The following is a 21,525-nucleotide window of genomic DNA, read 5'->3' on the forward strand; positions in this document are numbered from 1 at the left end:
TCACAGGTAAGGGTTTTGTTAAGACTCACAGTAAAAACAGAAACACTAGATTAAAAAATGATTTTAGCTCTATATGCCACATGAGTATATTTATTCATTATTATTTCTATCAATTAAAAAATCATTAGTGTTTAATGAGGCACTACACAAGAAAAAAATTAGAAGAGGCAAAGTAGATAGAATCTTATCCAATTTAAACCTTATCCTAAATTAGTCATAATTATGAAAAGAAAATGAATTAGAATAAATCCCGGGGCTGGCTAGTAGGTCCGAGCACTTAAACCAGAGTCTTCAGCATTATTATCTATGAGAGTAACCTGGTGAATGAGATAGTGGAGGCCCACATCCTGGCTGAGACTTATTTCAAATGAAGATTCATTTATTCAACAAATTTTATTGAACATCTCTGATGTATCAGGCATTCTTCCAGAGGTGCTGGGGGTTCTTCAGGGAACAAAAAGATGAATATCTCTGCCCTCATGAAGCATACATTCTAGTGGCAAGGGTAGGGATCTAGACAATAGAAATGATAAATAAAAAACACAGTATGAAGTGCTGAAAATAAATAAATTATAGATGAAGCAGAGAAGGGGGATAGTAAGGACTGGGGTGCATTTTACAGTTTTAGAAATAGAGATCAAGAGGGAAGGCCTCACTGAAAAGAGAATATCTAAGAACTGAAGGGGGTGAAGGAAGAGCCCACGTAGTTATCTGCAGAAGAGCGGAATGAAGGAAGAGCAAGTACAAAAGACCCTGAGGTGGGAGAATGCCTAGTGTGTCTGAAAAATTAAGAGGCCAGTGTGGCTAGAGTGAAATGAGTGAAGAGAGAGCTGTGTGAGATGAGGTCAGAGAGGTAGCAGGGCGGGAGCACAGATTATGCCGTGCCTTGGAGGCCACTGCAAAGGCTCTGAGTCAGATGGGAAGCCATTAAAGGTTTTGAGAAGAGAAGGGACAATTTGTGTTTTAACAGGGTCACTTTGGCTACTGTGTTGAAAACACACTGAAGAGCTGGGTACTAGGGTAGAAGCAGAGAGACTAATCAGGCTATTGAAGTAAACAACAATGGTGACTTGGACCAGGGTGTAAGCAGTGCAGTGGATGAGAGGTGGTTGGATTCTGAATTCACTCTCAAGAAAGAGGCAAGGTATTTGTTGATGGGCTGGATATGGCATGTGAGAGAGACGGTGCAACTGAGGCTATCTCCAAGGTTTTAGACCAAGAAATTAGAAGAATGGAATTGATATTTACTGAAATAGAAAGATTTTGGAGAGAACAAGATTTGAGGGTAAAAAGCTCAGTTTTGGATGTTAAACTTGAAAACTGGATTAGATATCCCAGTGAAGATGTCAAGTAGGCAGCTGGGCAGGTGATTCTGGAATTCAGGGGAAAGGTCTGTGCTGGAGAGAGATATCTGGAACTTATCAGCAGAGATGACACTGAAAGCTTTGAGATAACAGGTTAACAGTTTAGTGTTGATTTTTATAAATTCCATTTTCTGACTAGATCTTAGTACTGATCCCTTCCTTACACAGCCCAGCTGATTAAGAATTCAAGTTGATAAAATCACGAGGAAGCTTTCTGACCCCAATCACTGAACATTCCTTGATTGTTTACCTTTAATTGTTCACCATGATTACATTTCACTGAATCCAGAGATAGTTTATCAGGTTACTGGACATTCTAACCAAATGCCTGACAAACTGAACATGAGAAGGAAATGTGACTTTGGTTATGGTGATTTCACTTTTAGAGCAATTTGACATGAATTATTAGACTGTGGCTTTTGACCTTTCTCCAGTCCTTGACTCTATGTATAGGAATTAATTGTGGGCTAAGCTGCCTGAGGTTCACGTCAGCTATTAATGATAACCAGAGCTTGTGTGTACTTTAATTATGCCACAGGAGTCAGCGTTAATGATTCAACTGGCCATGTTAGCTGTTGCCAGAAAGAGGGACACTGAATGAGCTATTCGAAAACAAGTTGTTGTTTTTGATACACAATCTTGGTTTTTCTTAAATTACAGATAATTCCACAAATCAAATCCCCTCTCAATTAGTTAACTTTGCTGTATGTTTTATACAGTTTAAATGGTGGGCCAGAAAATAAAATTGTTCAAAGTTACATGCTCTAAGAATGTTATATATATATATTTTCTGACACAGGCTGCCTTGAAAATTGTCCTGACTAACACTACTGGGGTTAAGTTATACGGAGCAGAAGAAACTGGGGCTCCAATCACCTGTCTGAGCAACAGAACCAAAGCCATGCTCTGAGGAACATCCCGGCCCGTCCTGGGGGTGCTCCTGCTGACACAGTTTTCTTGTTAACTTCCTCACCTTTCAGATACCTCCCACCCCCCTTCATTAATTTCATTGAATCAATTTTTATTCATTCAACAGCTAGTTTTAAAAACACCCACCAGGGGCCAGGCACTGTGCAAAGCACTATGTATATAGGGCTTAGCAACATCCACAGGATTTCTGCCTTCATAGACAGACTGACTATTAAGTACTTGCTAGGGTATATGATCTCAGGTTCAAGGATACTCAATAACTAGTAAACGATCAGCAAACAATGTTATAACAGCTTTTCTAAAGTTTATTCTCCTCTAGATGTTTTAAAATCTACCTCTGGATAATCAAACCAGTGAAAAACTCACATACAGACTTTATCACACTGCTCCTTGGTAGAAATGCTTTACTGAATTGAGACTTGGAATTACGCCACTGACTTATATTAAGGATGCTATAAGAAATAGCTCCATGAAATCCTTCATACTTTCACTGGAATGAGTCTGCTACATTTACTAGCAATATACCAGGTGGCAAGCTCTTTAAGGGCAACTTTTATTTCCAGTTCCTTAAAGAATACCTAGAAAATGTTTACTAAGTGAATGAAAGTTACCACATAATATTAGTAAATGGTTGATTTTGGTGCATACAGTGGAAATGTGATAATCTTGTTTATTAAATCCTGCCTTGTTCTAGATATACAATCAGATCATTTGGAATTAGGTCCTAAAGAAAAAGTAAAATAACGGTATAGACATAAAATGGAGGCAGGAATGAGGGAAATGCAAAAATAGGTATCACTTATAGGTAACACATTTATTTCTAAGCTTCTAGCAACCTCTTCAAGGAGAAAAACATGTTAAGTTGCATAGTCCACAAGTGTCTATTAGACAAAAATAAAACAGAATAAAACCAACTTCTTGAAAGAAACAAATATTTCTCACATAAAGACAAGAAAGAAGTATGTCTTAAAGGGTCCTCTCCTGGCTAGCTCTCTTTCAATATGAGAATGAAGAAGATGTCTGAGTGGTAGAGACAGCAAGCTAAGAAAAAGTTCATGCCTGGCTCTACTAACATTCACATGAACATAGGGATGACCCTGAATTTGAAGACATAAAATTTCATCTTAGTTTTCAGCTCCACCCCCCCCCCCCCCCCGCCGCCACCCAGCCATTTGCAGTTCCTGTTCCATTTGTGACATTGTTGTAATAACTATATACATTCTCAGTGTGTCATGACTGCCTATTATTCCCTAGTATCCACTATCATCTTCTTTCTTTTAATGGATTACTCCTCCCAATTTGTTTCCCCAACAGAGTTGCCTAGCTAGAGACTATGTTTCCAGCTTCCTTACAGCTAGATGTGGCTGTATGACCAAGCTCTTGCCACTGGAAAAAATGCAAGTTCTGTGTCATTTCCTTACCTCTTCTCTCTCTCCCCTCTACCTGGAAGATGCACAGGTACTGCTGAGCCAATTGTTGCTCTTTTGTCTTTTTTTTAAGTAAGGAGATAAGGGCAACACCCCAGGGAATAGCAGGACAATACACAGAAGAAACCTGGGTCCCTAGAGCAGAGCTGACTACCCACCCTGATCAATCTGCCTATCTCTGGACTATTTCCAAAGAAAGAAGTAAATTCCTATATTATTTCCTTTATTCAACAGTTTAATCTGTACTCTGATCAACACAATTACAAAACTTAGAAAGATGGTACGTTTCTTACAGGGTCTGACAAATTGAAGGAGGCTGAGAGAACATAACTTTGTTCTGTGAACTATGAAGACATCTCTCTTTATACAGGGAATATAAAAGCTACAAAAGAGATTATCGGAAATGGTAAGGAGACCACCCTAGGACTTAAAAGTGTCTTAAAGGAAACTTCTGGGTCCTGCTCAACACTTAAGCAGAAACAGAAATGACATTCAAGGCAAAATAAATGAAAAATCTTTACATTAAGAAAAAATATATTACCTTTGTAATTTTATATAATTGATGATAATGATTTTAACAACATATAAAATAATGTAGTCTAGCAGAATCAAATTAGAACTGTTGGAAATCTAAGTTGTTTCGCAGACTTACGTTTCATGGGTGCCAAAAAAGAAGATAGGATACTTATTTGCTGGAGGCTTCACAGCTCCCTCTGGGAGTTCATCAATCTATTAAAGATAAAATCATGTAAAATAGTATAAACATTATACAAACATTGTTCTGATAATTTATTGCTAATTTCAAAATAAAATTACTCTAATAAAAATCCCAATAGTTTTTCTTTTCTTAAACTTTATAAAACGATTCTAAAGGTCATATTTACTCGAGGGGGGGGGAGTCAAGGAAGGGAGGGAATACGGGGATATGTGTATAAAAACAGATGACTGAACCTGGTGTACCCCCCAAAAAATAATAAAATAAATAAATAAATAAATAAATAAAAAATTAAAAAAAAGGTCATATTTGGCACACCATATGGAGAGTAACACTGTAAATTGATTATAACCATTATGGTAATACATAATCAGGAGACAAACCTACTCATTTCCTTCAACTCAACAGAATTACTCTTGGGAAATCTGTCCTAGTGAAATAATTCAAAAGAATAGCAAAAAAGAAACAGAAAGATGCACTTTTGGGGGATAGTAGCAAAGTTTTACACCACCCCCCTGGAAACATAAGCATTATAAGATAGGAGAATTAAGGAAAATTAACTCAAAATATCATGTAGTCGTTAAAAGATATCATCTCTTGCCTGGACTACTGCAAGTCTCTCCCCACCCACTGAAGCTAGAATTACCTCTTCAAATGCATATTTGATTGTGTCAAATCCTTCAACAGCTTTTCACAGCTGTGCATCTGAAATCTCTGGGGCTTTTTAAAAATAAAGATCATCAGTCCTTCCCCAGATCCATCAATTCTTACGCACAGCTGAGGTTCAGAACTTCTAATAGGATAAAGTCTAAATTCCTTAGAATGCTACACAGTTGTATACACATTATTCCTTAGAATGTTTCAAGAAATGGTCCTTGACTCCTAAATCTCCATCTGTAGCCCCAACCTTTCCTTTGAGCTCCAGGCATGAAATTACAAACACCTACAAACCATTTCCATTTACAGGTCCTACAAGCAGCTTAAAATGAAGAAAAGGTTATGAAGAGAAGAGGCACACTTGCAATTTATAAAACAAGATAAAGGGTCTGGTATCCAGTGTCTTGAAGAAATCTGCAGGCCTTCTTAACTAACATATAGCAACAGTCTGAGGATTACTACACCATCACAAGTTCATCTCTGAAGTGAATGAACCATGTGTCACAGAACAGATGCTCTGGCGTACTGAGAAAAGATGGACTTTGAGTCTAGAAACTTGTAATTAAGCCCTGTTTCTGATTTAAACTGTGATATCAAAGATATCACTTAATGACTTTCACATCTGTAAAATGAGATGGTTGCACTAGGTATACCTCTAGGTTTCCTTCAAGTCCTGAAATTCCACGCCTTGTCTAAAACTGAACTAGTTTTCTCTGAATCTGTTTTTGTTTCCTATCTTAAGTATTGGTACACTCGGTAACTTTAATCTTTTTATTATTCCCTTAAGTTCCATACTCAGTTTTTCACCAAATTCTCCAATTTGGCTCCTGAAATGTCTCCAAACTGAACACCATTCCCATTACTAAATGTAGTTCCCTAAAAAAGTTCTCATGATCTTCTGACGAGGCCATAACAGCCTTTCTTTTTTTTTTTCTTTTTCAGCCTTTCAAAGTATCTTCTTGTCTCTAACTTTCCCCTGTTGCCTGCTCTACAACTTCTGTGTAAACCCTGTATGTGTTACATTCAATACACTACCCTACACTACTATCAACTTAAAATGAATAATTTCATCTTGAATTAAATATATATTCAATTATATATGTATATATATACATACACATACATATATTATTGTGGTAAAAAAATAAAGTCTTCCATCTTACACATTTTAAAATTTACAGTTCAGTCATGTTAAGAATATTCAGGGATTTTCTAGGTGGCGCAGTGGGTAAGAATCTGCCTGCCAATGCAGGGGACATGGGTTCGATCCCTGCCCCAGGAAGATACCACATGCTGCAGAGCAACTAAGCCCGTGCACCACAACTATTGAGCCCATGTGCCGCAACTACTGAAGCCCATGAGCCTAGAGCCCGTGCTCTGCAACGAGAGGCCACTGCAATGAGAAGTCCACACACCACAACGAAGAGTAGCCTCTGCTCACCACAACTAGAGAAAACCCGTGTGCAGCAACCAAGACCCAACACAGCCAATAAAATAAATAAAAATTAAAAAAAAATTCAGTTATGATACAGATCGCCAGAAAATGAATAACTATATTTTAAATGGACAAAAAATAGAACTTAATATGGAAATGTATGTTTATGTATGTGGGAGGTACTGAATTCCTAGCTGACAAATTGCTATCACATCATGTTCTTTTTTTTTTCACTCTTCTGAGAAAACTTGAAAGTGAATCTTTTTTTAAAAAACCTTTTAAAACTCTTTCAAATAAAACACAACTTTTGGTTAAACTCTTCCTTTGCTATAACGTTATACAACTAACATCTACTGTAGAAGTTGCAAACTGACTACCCTTAGGCCATGTCTGGCCTGAAGAAATGTTTTGTTTGGCTCATACAATGTTTTTATTTTATTTTATATTTTATTTTATTTTATCTATATATGTATGTATGTATGTATTGGCTGCATTGGGTCTTTGTTGCTGTGCACGGACTTTCTCTAGCTGTGGTGAGTGGGGGCTACTCTTTGTTGTGGTGCACAGGCTTCTCACTGCAGTGGCTTCTCTTGTTGCGGAGCACGGGCTCTAGGTGAGCGGGCTTCAGTAGTTGTGGCACATGGGCTCAATAGTTGTGGCTTGCGGGTTTAGTTGCTCCACGGCATGTGGGATCTTCCTGGAGCAGGGATGGAACCTGTGTCCCCTGCATTGGCAGGCGGATTCTCAACCACTGTGCCACTAGGGAAGCCCCATATAGTGTTTTTAAAAAACTGAATTAAGTAATCAACACTTTAAAACTGGAAGATTCATTTTGAAATCCACATCAACAGCGTCTGTGAAAAAATACTGAAGCTAGGGATAAGCAACACTAACCCTACATTCCCACAAGGCAACACTTCACTGATGATGATCAACAGCTGCCTTCAGACAAGGCACGTTCTCTCAAGGTTGTTACACTGCCCACCACTCTTCAGGTGACGCTGTAAATGCCTGCATCCCTTACTTATGCTACTTGCCTGGTCCCTTTGAATATTTGAGTTCATGCTGCCTGTAACAAATATTGCCAAAATAGTGGCCTTACCATCACGCTGGTTTCCCTCATAAAGGTGTTAAATGTTGACATACACTCACTATATTTTATCGAGAGTTTTGTTTTGAAAATTACATTTTGACAGTTTTGGAATTATACCAAGTTGTTCAAGTGGTATACCTTCTTTTGTTTGTTTGTTTTGGCTTCTAGAGTGAATACCAAGTGGCAATAGAACTATCTTCAGAGTTTCTGTTTTTCTACTGTTTCTATTTTCCTGACTTTTTCACTTTTATTTCTGATTCTTGGCTATGTTTGGTTCTGATTCTGGTTTGCACACAACCAGTGTGTTATTCCCCATAATAGGAGGATGGGGACCTAGTCTCTTTGGGGTATGACAGGGCAAATAATCTGGTACAAGAGTCTTTTGGTTTGTAGAAGAATAAGTCTTGCTTTTACTGGAAAGAAGAAAAGTCCTATGAGATCTAGATCAGTGAGTGTTATGTATTTTGTGTTTCCTTTAACCTGCAGACCTGAAGCGGTAGGCTCTCTGTGTGTCTATACTTAAAAAGAGGCTTTACCCTTCCTTGTGTGAGTTTGAAAATTTTTCTAGCTTCTGGGAAGAGTATTAACAAATTAGATATAAACTTCTTAAAATGAAAGAGCTCTGTTTTTATTGATTTATAGATACTAATAAGATTACAGAAATCTAATATAAAGGAACATAAGAATCCTCAAGAAATTAAAAAGTGACTGTAGAGTAGTTTAAATATGGTGGCCTTTTGTTATTGTTCTTTTTTATTTGTCTGCTTTGCTCACTACAGAGACACTTAGGGGATGTCATTTAGAAACTGAGGCTCTATCCCTTGGAGTCTACAACTCTAACAGCCCCCATGGACTTGGGGCCTGGAGAGAGGCAGCCTCATATTTCCTAGGAAACTTGTTCTCAGAGTTTCATCCCTGGGCCTTTGCCATCAGTGTCATTTGCGGACTCATTAGAAATGCTAGTTCTCAGTCCAGAACCCAGAACAACTGACTCAGACATTTTGAGGGTTAGGCCCAAGAATCAGTGCTTTAAGAAGCCTCCAGCTGTTTTTGATATACAGTGTAAGACATTCCACCCTCCTGCTGTGGTTCCTGTGGATTAGTTGTCTTTGTTTCTTAACGATTAACATGTCTGCTTAAATCTGCAGAATATCTGCACTGAGACTACAAAATTGCATCAGTGCACATTTATTTTCCTAATACTTTAAAAATGTATAAAATGTCCAATTTTTTTTAATTAAAGGAGTGCTACACTATATTAAATGTGGTGGTCTTTTAAGGAAAAAAAAACACCTCTCATAGGAACTGTTAGCTCAGAACTATTTTTATTCAGAATCCAAATTTAAGTAATCAAAGTGAATCTTTGATCAAATCAGACTGGTTTATAATTTTGGTTTAAAAACTATTTGTCTTTATTTGGATTTAACCATTGTAGAGTGTAATATAAGTAAATTTTAAAAAATAAAATTGGGGTTTCTCATGAAGATACTAATTTACATCTGGACTCCTTATTGGGGTTTCTCATGAAGATGCTAATTTACATCTGGACTTCTTAAAAGGGTCTACCAATAAGCTTACTTCCATGATGTTTAAGATTAAGGAAAACATAAACAAATTATAATTCTGACAAACTTTTCTGTATCAATAGTAATTATGTTCTGTGGTATGTTACAATTAAACAATTTCCAATAGTTAACTTTAAGACCCTGGACTAATATTAAATTGAGTTAATTAAAGGATAATCTTACTATCTTTGAATAATTCCTAAGTAAGACAGAACACTGAAACACTGGTCAGCAAGTGTAGTTTTAACATATATGTGATTTTTAATTTTTATATGTTATGTAGTGGAAAGGATATGTGTATTATGCATATCCATGAGCTTTGCTGGTTTGTTAAAACGTGTATGTGACAGAAATTTCTCAATTTCTCTGTGAAATAGAAGTTAGTTACTTTGGTTAAGTTATAATTAATATGGAGATTGAGACTATACTAAGGACAATAGTGACACAGAAGTACAACCATGTATGCAAAAAATGAGTGGTATGTGTTCTTGTTTAGTGATGGGAAAAGATTAGTCTTGTACTTGAAGTATCGAGGTTGTCCCAAAATGTGAAAGAGGATAGTGAAGGACAAACCTGGATACTGAAAGCTATAGAAGATTTGTGGAGAGGGAAATTTATTTGCCTTGGACTATTATAATAACTGCAAATAAAAGTCTAAAAATATGCAATGAAATACTGAAATTTTGCCAAAGCGGGCTCAGTTTTGATGGATTTATTCATATGATTAAAAGGTGAACGCTTGTAAATCCATTAATGTCAAATATTTATTAATACAAAACCATAATTTGGTTTTCTCTGCTAAAATAACAAATTGGCCTTGGAGTATTCTACCTGTTAAAAGAATACAGTAAAAGGTTATTATTCTTCATGTCCTGAATAATCTGCATAGAGAGCCACATCTCACTAGAATAACTTGGACTTTGTGCTGACTCTGTCATATCCTTAAAATTTTTTTTTAAACAAACAACAAAAGTTCCTTGCTAAAGAGTTAAAGTTCTTTAAAAAAAACTGGGTAACCACCTTCTACGTTAATTTAAAACATTATATTGCTACTTTGACTAAGTCATTACTAATTATCCTCAGATATCTAGGCTCCTATCTTAATCAAGCAGTGAAGTCTGATAATTGTTGTGATGCTGTGGAGTTCAGAGTACTCACTGTGAAACAAATGATTTGGTTCAGATTGTGGTATAAGACTGGAAGCTCAATATTCATGCTGCCTCAACATCTGACCATAAAATTGGTGTACCTGCCAAGTTCTCTTCCTTGCTCTGCTCCCATGGATAAGGTCCCCTAGTCAAAAAATCCTTGTCATCAAAGGGACCAAGCACAGTTTCTCTTTATCTCTAAGTAGCAGGTTTCGGTTCCCTGCTAGCTTCAGAATTATTCAGGCAAGCCAATCACATCCTCCTGTGGGAACCCCACTCTCTTGATACTACAAAGCCTGCCTCCCACTGCCCCAGTCGTTCACTGTTTCTGAGTGCAACCTCCAGGTCACCCTGTATGGCATGCAGTGTCCTCTTCCTCTGGGATGTGAGTTTACATAACTAATAAATTGTTGCCTATCTTATCTTTCCAGTGTTGTGTATTGAGCCATTCCCCAAAACATATGGTGGGAATCCTCTCTCTCACCAACAGGATGAATAGGAAGTGATTAAAACACAGATAGGCACCAACATCAGAGGACTCTTATCAGAATGCTGGGCTCCACACAGTGGCTCAAATTTATGTTGTAGCTTAGAGGTTTCATGCACTGTGGGAGTCCAGGTGGTAGTTCGGAGTGGGGTTGAGTGGAGGATGAGAAGTCCTGAGGGCCAGAGGGCTAGGCAAAGATACCAAGGTCCCTCTCCCTTGGCAGTGTCTCTTCTCTCAGAAAGGCTCATGGTCCATTCATACTTTGTTCAAATCTCTGCTCAAACAGCACTGCATCAGAGGGCTTTTCCCCTACAACCCAACTTAAAATAACACCTCTTATCCTGTCATTCTCTATTCTTTTATTCTGCTTTATTTTTTTATTGTAAGAATATCCCTGACATTGATTATTTGTTTCTTCACATTAGAATATAATCTTTGTGAGAGAGAAACTTGTTTTGTTCTCCACAATACCTCTACTGCCTAAAGCAGCACCTGATAGATGCTAAGTTTAAAATAAATATTCCTCGAGGACCAAGGTTTCCTTACTGACTCAGGATCCGAAGAAGCCTACACTTGCACATGGAGAGAATTAGTGACCCTGGCTGTGAAGAAGAGAAGGATACACCACAGAATACTTTCAATAACAGATTACTAAGAAAAACTATTATGAGGTTATGGTATAAAGGAGTCTCTATGCTTCAGAAAAGAAAATAAGAAAGACAGACAAACTTGTCTCTTTGAATATACCAATAAGAATAATTTTGGGGGCTAGCTGACTAAGAATGTGGAGAAAAAAAAAGACCATTTTACCTATGAAAGTTTATGAGGTGAGGGTAAATTATGGAGCGGAAAAAAAAGCTTGTGATATTATAAAATGGCTTTTGATAAAGAGAAGTCTACAAATGAGCCAACAAATTTACTGTAGGGAAAGAAAGGGGAAGCACACTATGGAAAAAGGAAATGTGCACAAGACAAAGGGGAAAGAATTTTTAAAATTTGAGTATATTTGGATTAACAAACAGGTAATTGATTAACTTAATATCTGAAAATAACACTCTGTTAGAAGGACTCCAAACATGATGATAAGGAGATAACTTCCAAAATAACAGTTCAAAAAATCTGTTGATTTTTGTTGTCCCTAATTATCTTCAAGAATATAAGAACTATCACTTGTTAGTTGAAAGAGCACTTTCACATTGAAAGACATTTTATTTTTCACTCAATGAAACTTTGAAAAACCTCACCATTTTCATCTTTAAAAAATTATCAATAATTTTGAGAGGTTACAATACACTTAGAACGCAGTGCTTTTAACTTAGGGGATAGGCCAGATGACTGACTGAGGTCCCTCACTAGTATATTACATTGCTGATTCTGGAGGGGAGCATATATGGGGCATTAACACATACTCACAGTATACCAGGGGAGAGCCAATCTGACAACAGGGTGTATAGTAAAAAGTGAGGGATTTGGTTTTATGTGATCTTCATATAAGATCTTCATTTATATTGCCAGATCCCTCCTTTTTTTAAACAAAATTATAGCAGTCACATTTTAAATCGAAATGTCTGAAACATCTGGCCTATTCCCCCAACTTTCCCTCAGTCTTAATCAATTGTCCATAGAGGTTCAATTTTGCACAGGTATAAAATACACTTGTTTTTAGGTTTATTTTCACTTTTATTGAAGTAAAATTTATAGTGAAATATACTGATCTTAAATGTACTGAGTATCTTGAACAAGAATTTGATACACGCATATACCCATTTAACCAACCCCTAACCAAGCATAGAACACTTAAGCCATATCAGAACATGTCCTCATTCTCCCTTACCAGTCTTTCCCATTCCACCACAGGCACCCACTTTTCTGATTTTCATCATCACTGATCAGTTTTGCATGTTTCTGAACTTAAAATTCAAAAAAAAAAAAAAAAGAAAAGAAAAAAGAAAAAAAAAAGCAGGAAGTCTTTGGTCATTGGCTTCTTTTGCTCAATGTCTTTTTCAGATGAATTCATATTATATTAGTAATATACTTCTAATATTCCCTTATATTGCCAAGTAGTATTCTTCTGCATTCATTCTCTTGATGCAATGATGGATATTTGTATTGTTTCCAGTTTTGACTATTGTGAATGAAACTGGTATAATTATTCTTGTACCTTTTCTGGGGGGAATATATGCTTTCATTTTTCTTGGATAAATAGCTAGGAGAAGGAATATTGGGTAATAGCGTAGGTATATGTTTAACTTTGTAAAAAACTTCCTGTTTTCCAAAGTGGTTATACCATTTTATACCTCCTTGAATAATACAGGAGTTCCAGATGCTCGACATCCTAAACAACATTTGGTGTGGCCAGTTTTTTTTAATATTAGCCATTCTAATAGCTGTGTGAAGTGCTATCTATTGTGGATATCTTTTAACATACCAAACTGTCACAGTGTTCTATACATTTACCCAAGAGAAATGAAAGCTTATGTCCACACAAAGATTTGTACAACGATGTATATGGTAGCTTTACTCATAAGAGTGAAAATTTGGAAACAGTCTAGATGTCCATCAACATGAGAATGGTTAAACAAACTGTGGTATATTCATACAAGAAGGGAATACTATTCTGTAATAAAAAGAATGAAGTTATCAATCATACAATAACATGGATGAATCTCAAAAACATTATGGTAAATGACAGAAGCCTGCATAAAAGAGTAATACTGGAATATTGCATGGATGGAATATTCCATGACTCCATTTATATGAAGTTGCAGAAAAGAAAAAGCTAATTTATGATGAAAAAAAATCTAAATAAAATAGTGATTACCTCTGGGGGAAGGTGGGAGTGATGATTGACTGGGAAGAAGCATGAGAGAATTTTCTGGGCTGATGGTATATTTCATATCTTGATAAGGGTTTGGATTATACAGGTATATAAATCTGTCATAACTCATCAAATGGAACACTTAAGGCTTATGCATTCACTGCATGTAACTTTTACCTCAAAAATGTAAATAAACATTAAATTCTAAATGCATGCTAAAGTGTTTAGGAATAAAATAATGTATGTAAATTAACTTAAAATACATAAAAATAAGATAAACTGATGGATGGATAGAAATTGTTAGATGGATAGAAATGTCATAAAACAAACCTAGCAAAATGCTAATTGTAGACTCCAGGTGGTGGGGGTATGGTGTTCACTTTTTATAGCAACTTTCAATATGTTTCAAAAATTTCATAGTATTTTGGTAAAAACAGGAGGAGAGGGGAGAGAGGATGAGGGTAGTATAACAAGTTGGTTATAACCTTGTTCTTAAAATGGAGTCAACTGATATTGTTTGGTCAATAAATCAACATAAGACAGGAAATTGTTGTGCTTTCTTATAAGCCTAGGTTGATTTTTAAAACTATGTGCGTACAATACTTTAGCTACTAAAAAACAATTGAATTCAAAAAAAATTTTTTAAGGAAGTAATGCCATTTGAAGCAACATGGATGGTCCTAGAGATTATCATACTAAGTGAAGTAAGTCAGACAAAGACAAATATCACATGATATCACTATATATACATGGAATCTAAAAAAAAAAAAAAGGAAGATACAAATGAGCTTATTTACAAAACAGAAACAGACTCATAGACACTGAAAACAAATTTAGTTACCAAAGAGGAAAGGCAGGGGAGGGATAAATTAGGAGTTTGGGATTAAGAGATATACATTACTAGCTATACAATGGATAAACAACAAGGACCTCCTGTATAGCATAGGAAACTATACTCAATATCTTATAATACCCTATAATGGAAAAGAATCCAAAAAAGAATATGTATATATAAAACTGAATCACTTTGCTGTACACCTGAAATCAACACATTGTAAATCAACTATAATTTAATCAAAAAAATTTTTTTAAAAAGCAGTCTTTAAAACCACCAAATTGTCAGATTGTACTTCCACCAATAGTGTGAGTCCCTATATCCCTACATCTTCACTAATAATGAATAATATCTATTTATCTTATCTAAATTTGCTATGTGAAAAATGTTTTGCCTTAATCTGCACTTTCTTAATTATAAATGATGTTGAACACCTTTTCATATGTTAAAAAGCTATTTGTATTATGTTTTCTATAAACTGCTTTTTCATATCCAATGCCCATGTTTTTACTGAGTTGCTGTCTAGTTTTTATTGATAAGTAAAAGCTCATTTTGTTTTTATGTCTGTGTGTGTATATATGTATGTATGTATGTATGTATGCATCCATCCATCCATCTATCCATCTATCTATCTATCTATCTATCTATCTATCTATCTATCTATTGGTTGGCCAAAAAGTTCATAACGTTACGGAAAAACCCAAATGAACTTTTTGGCCAACCCAATATCTATCTATGTCAGCCCTTTTGCTACCATTTATTACATGTTTTTTTACCCTTTTATCATTTGTCTTGATTTCATCTGCAACACTTTTTTTTTTGCTGGCAGAAATTCTTAATTTTTATATAGTAAAAGCTATTAATCATTTCCTTTGTGGCTTATGAGTTTGTATCTTGCTTAAAAGGCCTTTCCGACTCCAAGATTACCCCAAAATTCTCCCATATTTTCTCTTGTATTATTTTTGTGATTTCACAAGTCACAAAATAATTTTATGAATTATTTTCTGAAGCTAGAAATGTGCCTAATAGTGAGTGAGGGAAATGAGCACCCACAGAAACAATTACTAGGACTATAATCAGCTACAAACATTTAAGAAATTGATATGATTGCATATATTATAAAATTAAAACATACATACCACATGGCATAACAATTCCACTTCTAGGAAACAACCTATTCTACAGAAATAAGAACATGAGTGAGTATGTAAAGATAAACAAACCAATATGTTCACTGAGGCTCTCCTGCCAAAGAAGAAACAACTTTATCAGTGTAGGAATGGTTAGCTACATTATGGTGCAGTCATACTATGGCACATCCACAGCCAAGACCTATATATGCTGACTGGGAAAGCTAGTAATACATCAAGGACAAGTGAAAAGAGCAAGCTGCAGGATAAAAAATGGTAACTACAGAAAACCATGTGTGCATGTGAATGCTTATGTAAGTGGAGGAAAACATTAGGAAGGGTACATGCCAAACTATCAATGCTAGTAATCTCAATGGGGTAGGAATGGTAGTGCCATAAAACTACATTTCTTCTGAAATTAAAAATAAACAAAAATATTTTGTAAGAGTAATCCAATAAAAATATTGATGCTTATGGCTTGCCCTGTCAAGTCTGATTAAAAAAATAATTGCAGATGGAATTTTTATTAGGTAAAGAGCAAATGGACAATTAAACTTCCAGACCCTGCTGTTTATGTATGTTGAGGATGACTTTTCCTTTAAACAGTCAGCCCCCCAGCCCTCTGAACCAATGAGAACCTTATCTGATTAGATATAAAGGCATCTTTTCCCTCTTGTATACAAGGGGGGTTTGGAATGGGTCTCCAGTTCTAAACCTGGTTTGAGTTTCTAAGAACACTATATTTGTAGAATTTAGCCTTCCCTTTTCCATTTCCCTAGTAGGGAGTCTTAGCCGGTCTTTCTCCAGCAAAATTTCCTTAATTATATGCAAAATTTTACATAGTACATTTTAATGGGAAGAGAATTCACTGCATTACTCGAATCCTCCAAATCCTGCCTCCCCCATCAAAAAAAAAAAAAAAAAAAAGTAAAGACAGACAATCATGTTAAACTAAATTTAGACACTTGTGAATGGAATTCACAATATTTGTACCAATTTGGGTACATCTTTTATTTTTGGTGTCAATTCATTGAGCTTTATGTTGTCAACAAAAAATGATATGCAATATCTGCTTTTTTCCCCCTTAAATTCTATTTTATATGATATAAATTACTGCCATTTCTCATTTTATTCAAATCTGATAAAAGATCTTTCTAATTTGGGGCTAATTTTTGTCTTCTACTATTTTGTATAAGATTGATCTCTTATAAACATTGCATTGTTGGATTTTATTTATCAATCCAAATGGGACCATTTGTTTGTAATATAATGTCTGTTTATTTATGCCTCTGTTTTTTCTCTTCATGTTTATCTTAATTACATGAATTATAACTCAAACACCTCATTTTTAATTCAGTAAGTACTTCCTATATTTCAAGAGCACTATTAAAATAATATTTACAAAATAATAAGACAGCATCTATTTATTCTAATCTGAAACAAAATAAGGTATTTAGTGCTTTCCCCTCTCTTCTTCCCCTTTCCCAATCTTTATTAATCTTTCCTCTATCTTTTCTCTATTATGTCTTACTGTTTGGTTTAATAAATTAGTTACTAATCACTTTTCTTGTTACAGTGACTGTAGGCAACTATCCAAGGCAGACACCTTCAAAAAAGGAGCAGGAAGAAGGCAAATAGCATATAAAACAGGATGTTGATAAGGAACTACCTGAGTGTCCGTTTCAGCTGAAGGTCCAAAACAATAGATAATACATTCCAAAATGAGATGAGTAACTACCATGCCACACTTGCATAGAATGTGGGCAAAAAACCTTGTAAACTTTAGCTCTAGCACAGTAAGAAAACAAAACGAAACAAAGAAAGGGTTGGACAAGGAAAGAGAAGCGACAGAGATCAGGATAGGATTTTTGGAAAAAGCTTCTTTTCCCCTAGTACCTTGACATAGGGAAAGAATTTTCAACAAGACTACTTGGAGAGCTTAAGATATATCTTCTAGAGCTTAGGAGTCACAGAACACTGATGTTTGACTCAAGTCTGAGAAATCTTGAGAAAGAGTACAGGACTTCCTGGTTAGTTCCTCTGATGGAAGAGTGAAATGGGTGATGAATGCACTGAGACTACCTTGTACTCCAAGAGTTTCTTGTGGTAAGAATGCAAGTCTTTCATGGACCATTAGCTAGGGATACAGTAAGTCCCCTACATACAAACCTTCAAGTTGCATACTTCTTAGAGATGCAAACATGCGTTCACATGTCCAACCATGTAAGTTAGCTCACGTGTCTGGCATACATTGTCACGTGCATACATCCTTTACAGGAGGTTGTGATTTTGTGTACTTTACTGTACAGTACTGTATAGAGTACAATATCTTTATTTCAAGCCCAGGATGTCCGGAAGCAAAAGTAAAAGCAGTGGTGACGCAGCTGGTACTGCTAAGAAGTGGTAATGATGGAAACAAAAGTGAAAATAATTGAGAGTGGAGAGGGGCAAAAAAAAGGTAGATGTTGCTCATTCTTATAACAAGACTCGTTCAACCATCAGTACGATTCGAAAGAACAAGGACAAGATCATGGAACATGTGAAGTCTGCTGTGCCAATGATGTTGACAATAATACTGAAGAAGAATGAAAAAGTGATGTAGGAGATGGAGAAATTTTTCAGTGTGTGGATGCAGGATCAACCTCAGCATCAAGTCCTGCTCAACTTAGTGCTGATTCAAGAGAAAGCTAAAAGCTTTTATGAAGACTTGAAGAAACACAGCAAAGAATCAGAGGGCGCATCTTTTTAATGCCAGCCATGGCTGGTTTCATCGGTTCAAGGCTACAGCCAACCTTCACAACATAAAAGTAAGTGGGGAGGCAGTGAGTGCAGATAGGGTAGCTGCCTGAGAATTTCCTAAAACACTTCGAGAAATTATTGATGAAGGCTGTATTTACCCAAGCAGGTTTTTTTTTTTTAAATAATAAGAACTTTTATTGATATGCCAGGTATTATTGTAAGTTTTTATGTGTATTAGCTCAGTTAATCCTCCCAATTCCCTGTAGTATTATGATTATGAACTCACTTCACATACGAGGAAACTAAGGCAAAACAGGCCAAGTTACTTTCTCAAGATCACAACTACAAAGCAGAATTAAAATTCACACTCAGACAATGACTCCATATACCCAGTTCTCAACATTTCATTGCACTGTTTTTTTTTTAAGCTCTTTATTGGAATATAATTGCTTTACACCTTTGTACCAGCTTTTGAGGTACACCAAAGTGAATCAGCTGTATTTATACATATATCCCCATATCCCCTCCCTCCCACCCTCCCTGTCCTGGCCCTCTAAGGCATCACCCATCATCGAGTTGATCTCCCTTTGTTATACAGCAACTTCCCACTAGCTATCTATTTTACAGTTGGTAGTGTATATATGTCTATGCTACACTCTCACTTCGTCGCAGCTTTCCCTTCGCCCGCCGCCCCGGCAACCCCATGTACTCCAGTCCATTCTCTGCATCTCAAGCAGGTTTTTAATGTGGATGAGACAGGACTGTACTGTATGGGGATGCCAGACCGAAGTTACATCAGTAAGGAGGAAAAGTTCATGCCAGGCAAAAGATAGGCTAACCCTGTTGTTTGGTGGCATTGCTTCCAGTGATATGAAGCTGAAGTCTCTCTTAGCTTATCATTCAGAGAACCCAAGAGCCCTTAAAAACATAGCCAGGGGCTCTCTTCCTATTATGTGGAAGAGTAACCCCAAAGCCTGTGTTACACAGGCCATTTTCCAGGACTGTTTTTTCTACCACTTTATCCCGTAGGCAGAGAAATATTACTTGGAGAAGGACATCCCATTTAACGTTCTTTTGCTGCTCAACAATACTCCTGGCCAACCCCCATTCACGGACAACTTTCATCCCAATGTCTCAGTAGTGCATCTGCCACTGAATACGACATCGCTCATACAACCTATGGACCAAGGAGTTCTAGCAACTTTCAAAATATTATTTACATCACACTTTTCATCAGGCAGTAAAGGTGAATGATGAATCAGGAACAACACTGAGACAATTCTGGAAGGACTATAACATCTACAAGGCCATAAAAAACATTGATTTTGGCGTGAGGTTACAGCTGTCACCATGAATGGGGTTTGGAAGAACTTTTGCCTGCAGTTTGTTCACAATTTTCGTGGATTTGAGAAGGTGATGAGGAGTCCAAAGAGGTCTTCATCAGTGCTCGCTTCGGCAGCACATATACAAAGAGGTCTTCATCAACTCAGTGACCCTCAGCGAGAAACTGGAGCTCGATCTGCAATAGGACGACTTCATTGAACTTCTTGCTGTGCAACACGAAGAGCTTACTAATGAAGACCTGATGGAATTGGAGGCCCAGAGAAAGGACTAAGAGAGACGAGGAAGAAGTAACTGAAGAACCAAAGAGATTCACGATGCAGGAAATGGCAAGGGGATTTTCTTTATTTGAGGAAACACTGTTAGTGTTTGAGGCACAGGACCCGAGCACAGAATGGTACAACGTTGTAGCAGCTATTCAGGACGCAATCCAGTGCTACCATGCCATTTATGATGAGAAAAAAAGAGCTACTATCCAGACATCACTGGATCATTTTTTCAAGAGTAGACAGAATTGAATCCAGCAAGGAACCAGAACCTGTGCCATCAATGTCAGGTGTGAGTGAAACTGCAGCTTGCCCTCCGTCTTCTACTGCTGACAATCCTTCAGTTCTATTATCTCCCACGTCCTCTCCCTCCTCCAGTCAGTAACTCTTCTTGCCTGTTCACTCGATGCCAGCCCCTGCATGCCAGCTGTTGTACTGTACTACTGTACTTTTCAAGGTACTATACTGTAAGATTTAAAGTGTTTTATTTTTTGTTTGTTTTTTATGTATTATTGTGTGAAAAGTATTAAAAACCTATTAGAGTATAGTACGATATAGCCAACTGTGTTAGGTACTTGGACTAACTTTGTTGGATTTATGAACAAGCTGGACTTATGAACATGCTCTCAGAACAAAACTCGTTTGTATGTAGGGGACTTACTATAGTATAAAGTTGTCTTAAATCCTATCCAAGAGGGCCATCTGGAGGTGAGGGGACCATGGCAGAAAGAAGGCAGAAATGTAACATGACATGTCCAGGGAGGAGGGACTACACTAAGCGACTATTCATAGGAGATGCATTTGCCTGTATCAAGAGAAGTGCAGATGAGATAATCCCAGAATTACTGGGGGTGGGGTGGTAGGCTGCTTCTAAAATGGTTCCTAATAATCCTCATTTCCCGGTATTCATGGCCTTGTGTAATCTCCTCTTCTTGAGTGTAGGCTAGATCTAGTTACTTACTTCTAATGGATAGAATATGGCAAAAGTGATGGGATGTCACTTCCAAGACTGTGTTACAAAAGACTGTCACTTCCAGCTTGCAGACTCTTGCCCTCTTGACTGCCTGCTCTGAGGAAGCTGGCTGCCATATCCTGAGTTGCTCTGTGGAGAAGCCCATGTGGCAAAGAACGCAAGGATGGCTCTGGCCAACAGCTCATGAAGAAATAAGGCCTTTAAGCCAATAACTCACGAGGAACTGAATTCTGCCAGCAACTCCTGGAGTGAGCTTGGAAGCAAATCCATCCCCTAGTCTAGCTGTAAGATGACTGTGACAGACACTGAGGCAGAGGGTCCAAGTAAGCCATGCCTAGATTCCTGATCCACAGAAATTGTGAAATAATAAATGTTTACTATTTTAAGCCAGTAAGTTTTGGAATAATCTGTTATGTAGCAAAAGATAAAACAGGGTAGCTCTGAAGAAAGTACAAAAGAATTCATGAGCAAAAGAATCAGCTCTAACAGCTGCCCAGTTCAGACAGCATCAACACCAGCTCACAAGAGCTAGTCCAATAAGAACTTTCCTGCTACCTTCTATCCCATTTCAAGTCTAGAGGGCTGAAGAATGCTGGATGAGT

The 21,525-nt window shown here is 36.8% G+C and overlaps 1 protein-coding gene across 1 annotated transcript in view; it reads right to left on the reverse strand.

The window, feature by feature from the left end:
- Nucleotides 1-21,525, reverse strand: part of HDGFL3 (HDGF like 3) — a 72,758-nt gene that overhangs the window by 21,616 nt on the left and 29,617 nt on the right. Inside the window, exon 2 of the mRNA XM_057719992.1 lies at nucleotides 4,374-4,450. Within this exon, the coding sequence (XP_057575975.1) occupies nucleotides 4,374-4,450 (77 nt within the window). The remainder of the gene's footprint in view (nucleotides 1-4,373; nucleotides 4,451-21,525) is intronic.

Source organism: Hippopotamus amphibius, chromosome 2, assembly GCF_030028045.1.
Source record: "Hippopotamus amphibius kiboko isolate mHipAmp2 chromosome 2, mHipAmp2.hap2, whole genome shotgun sequence".
Classification (NCBI taxonomy): domain Eukaryota; kingdom Metazoa; phylum Chordata; class Mammalia; order Artiodactyla; family Hippopotamidae; genus Hippopotamus; species Hippopotamus amphibius.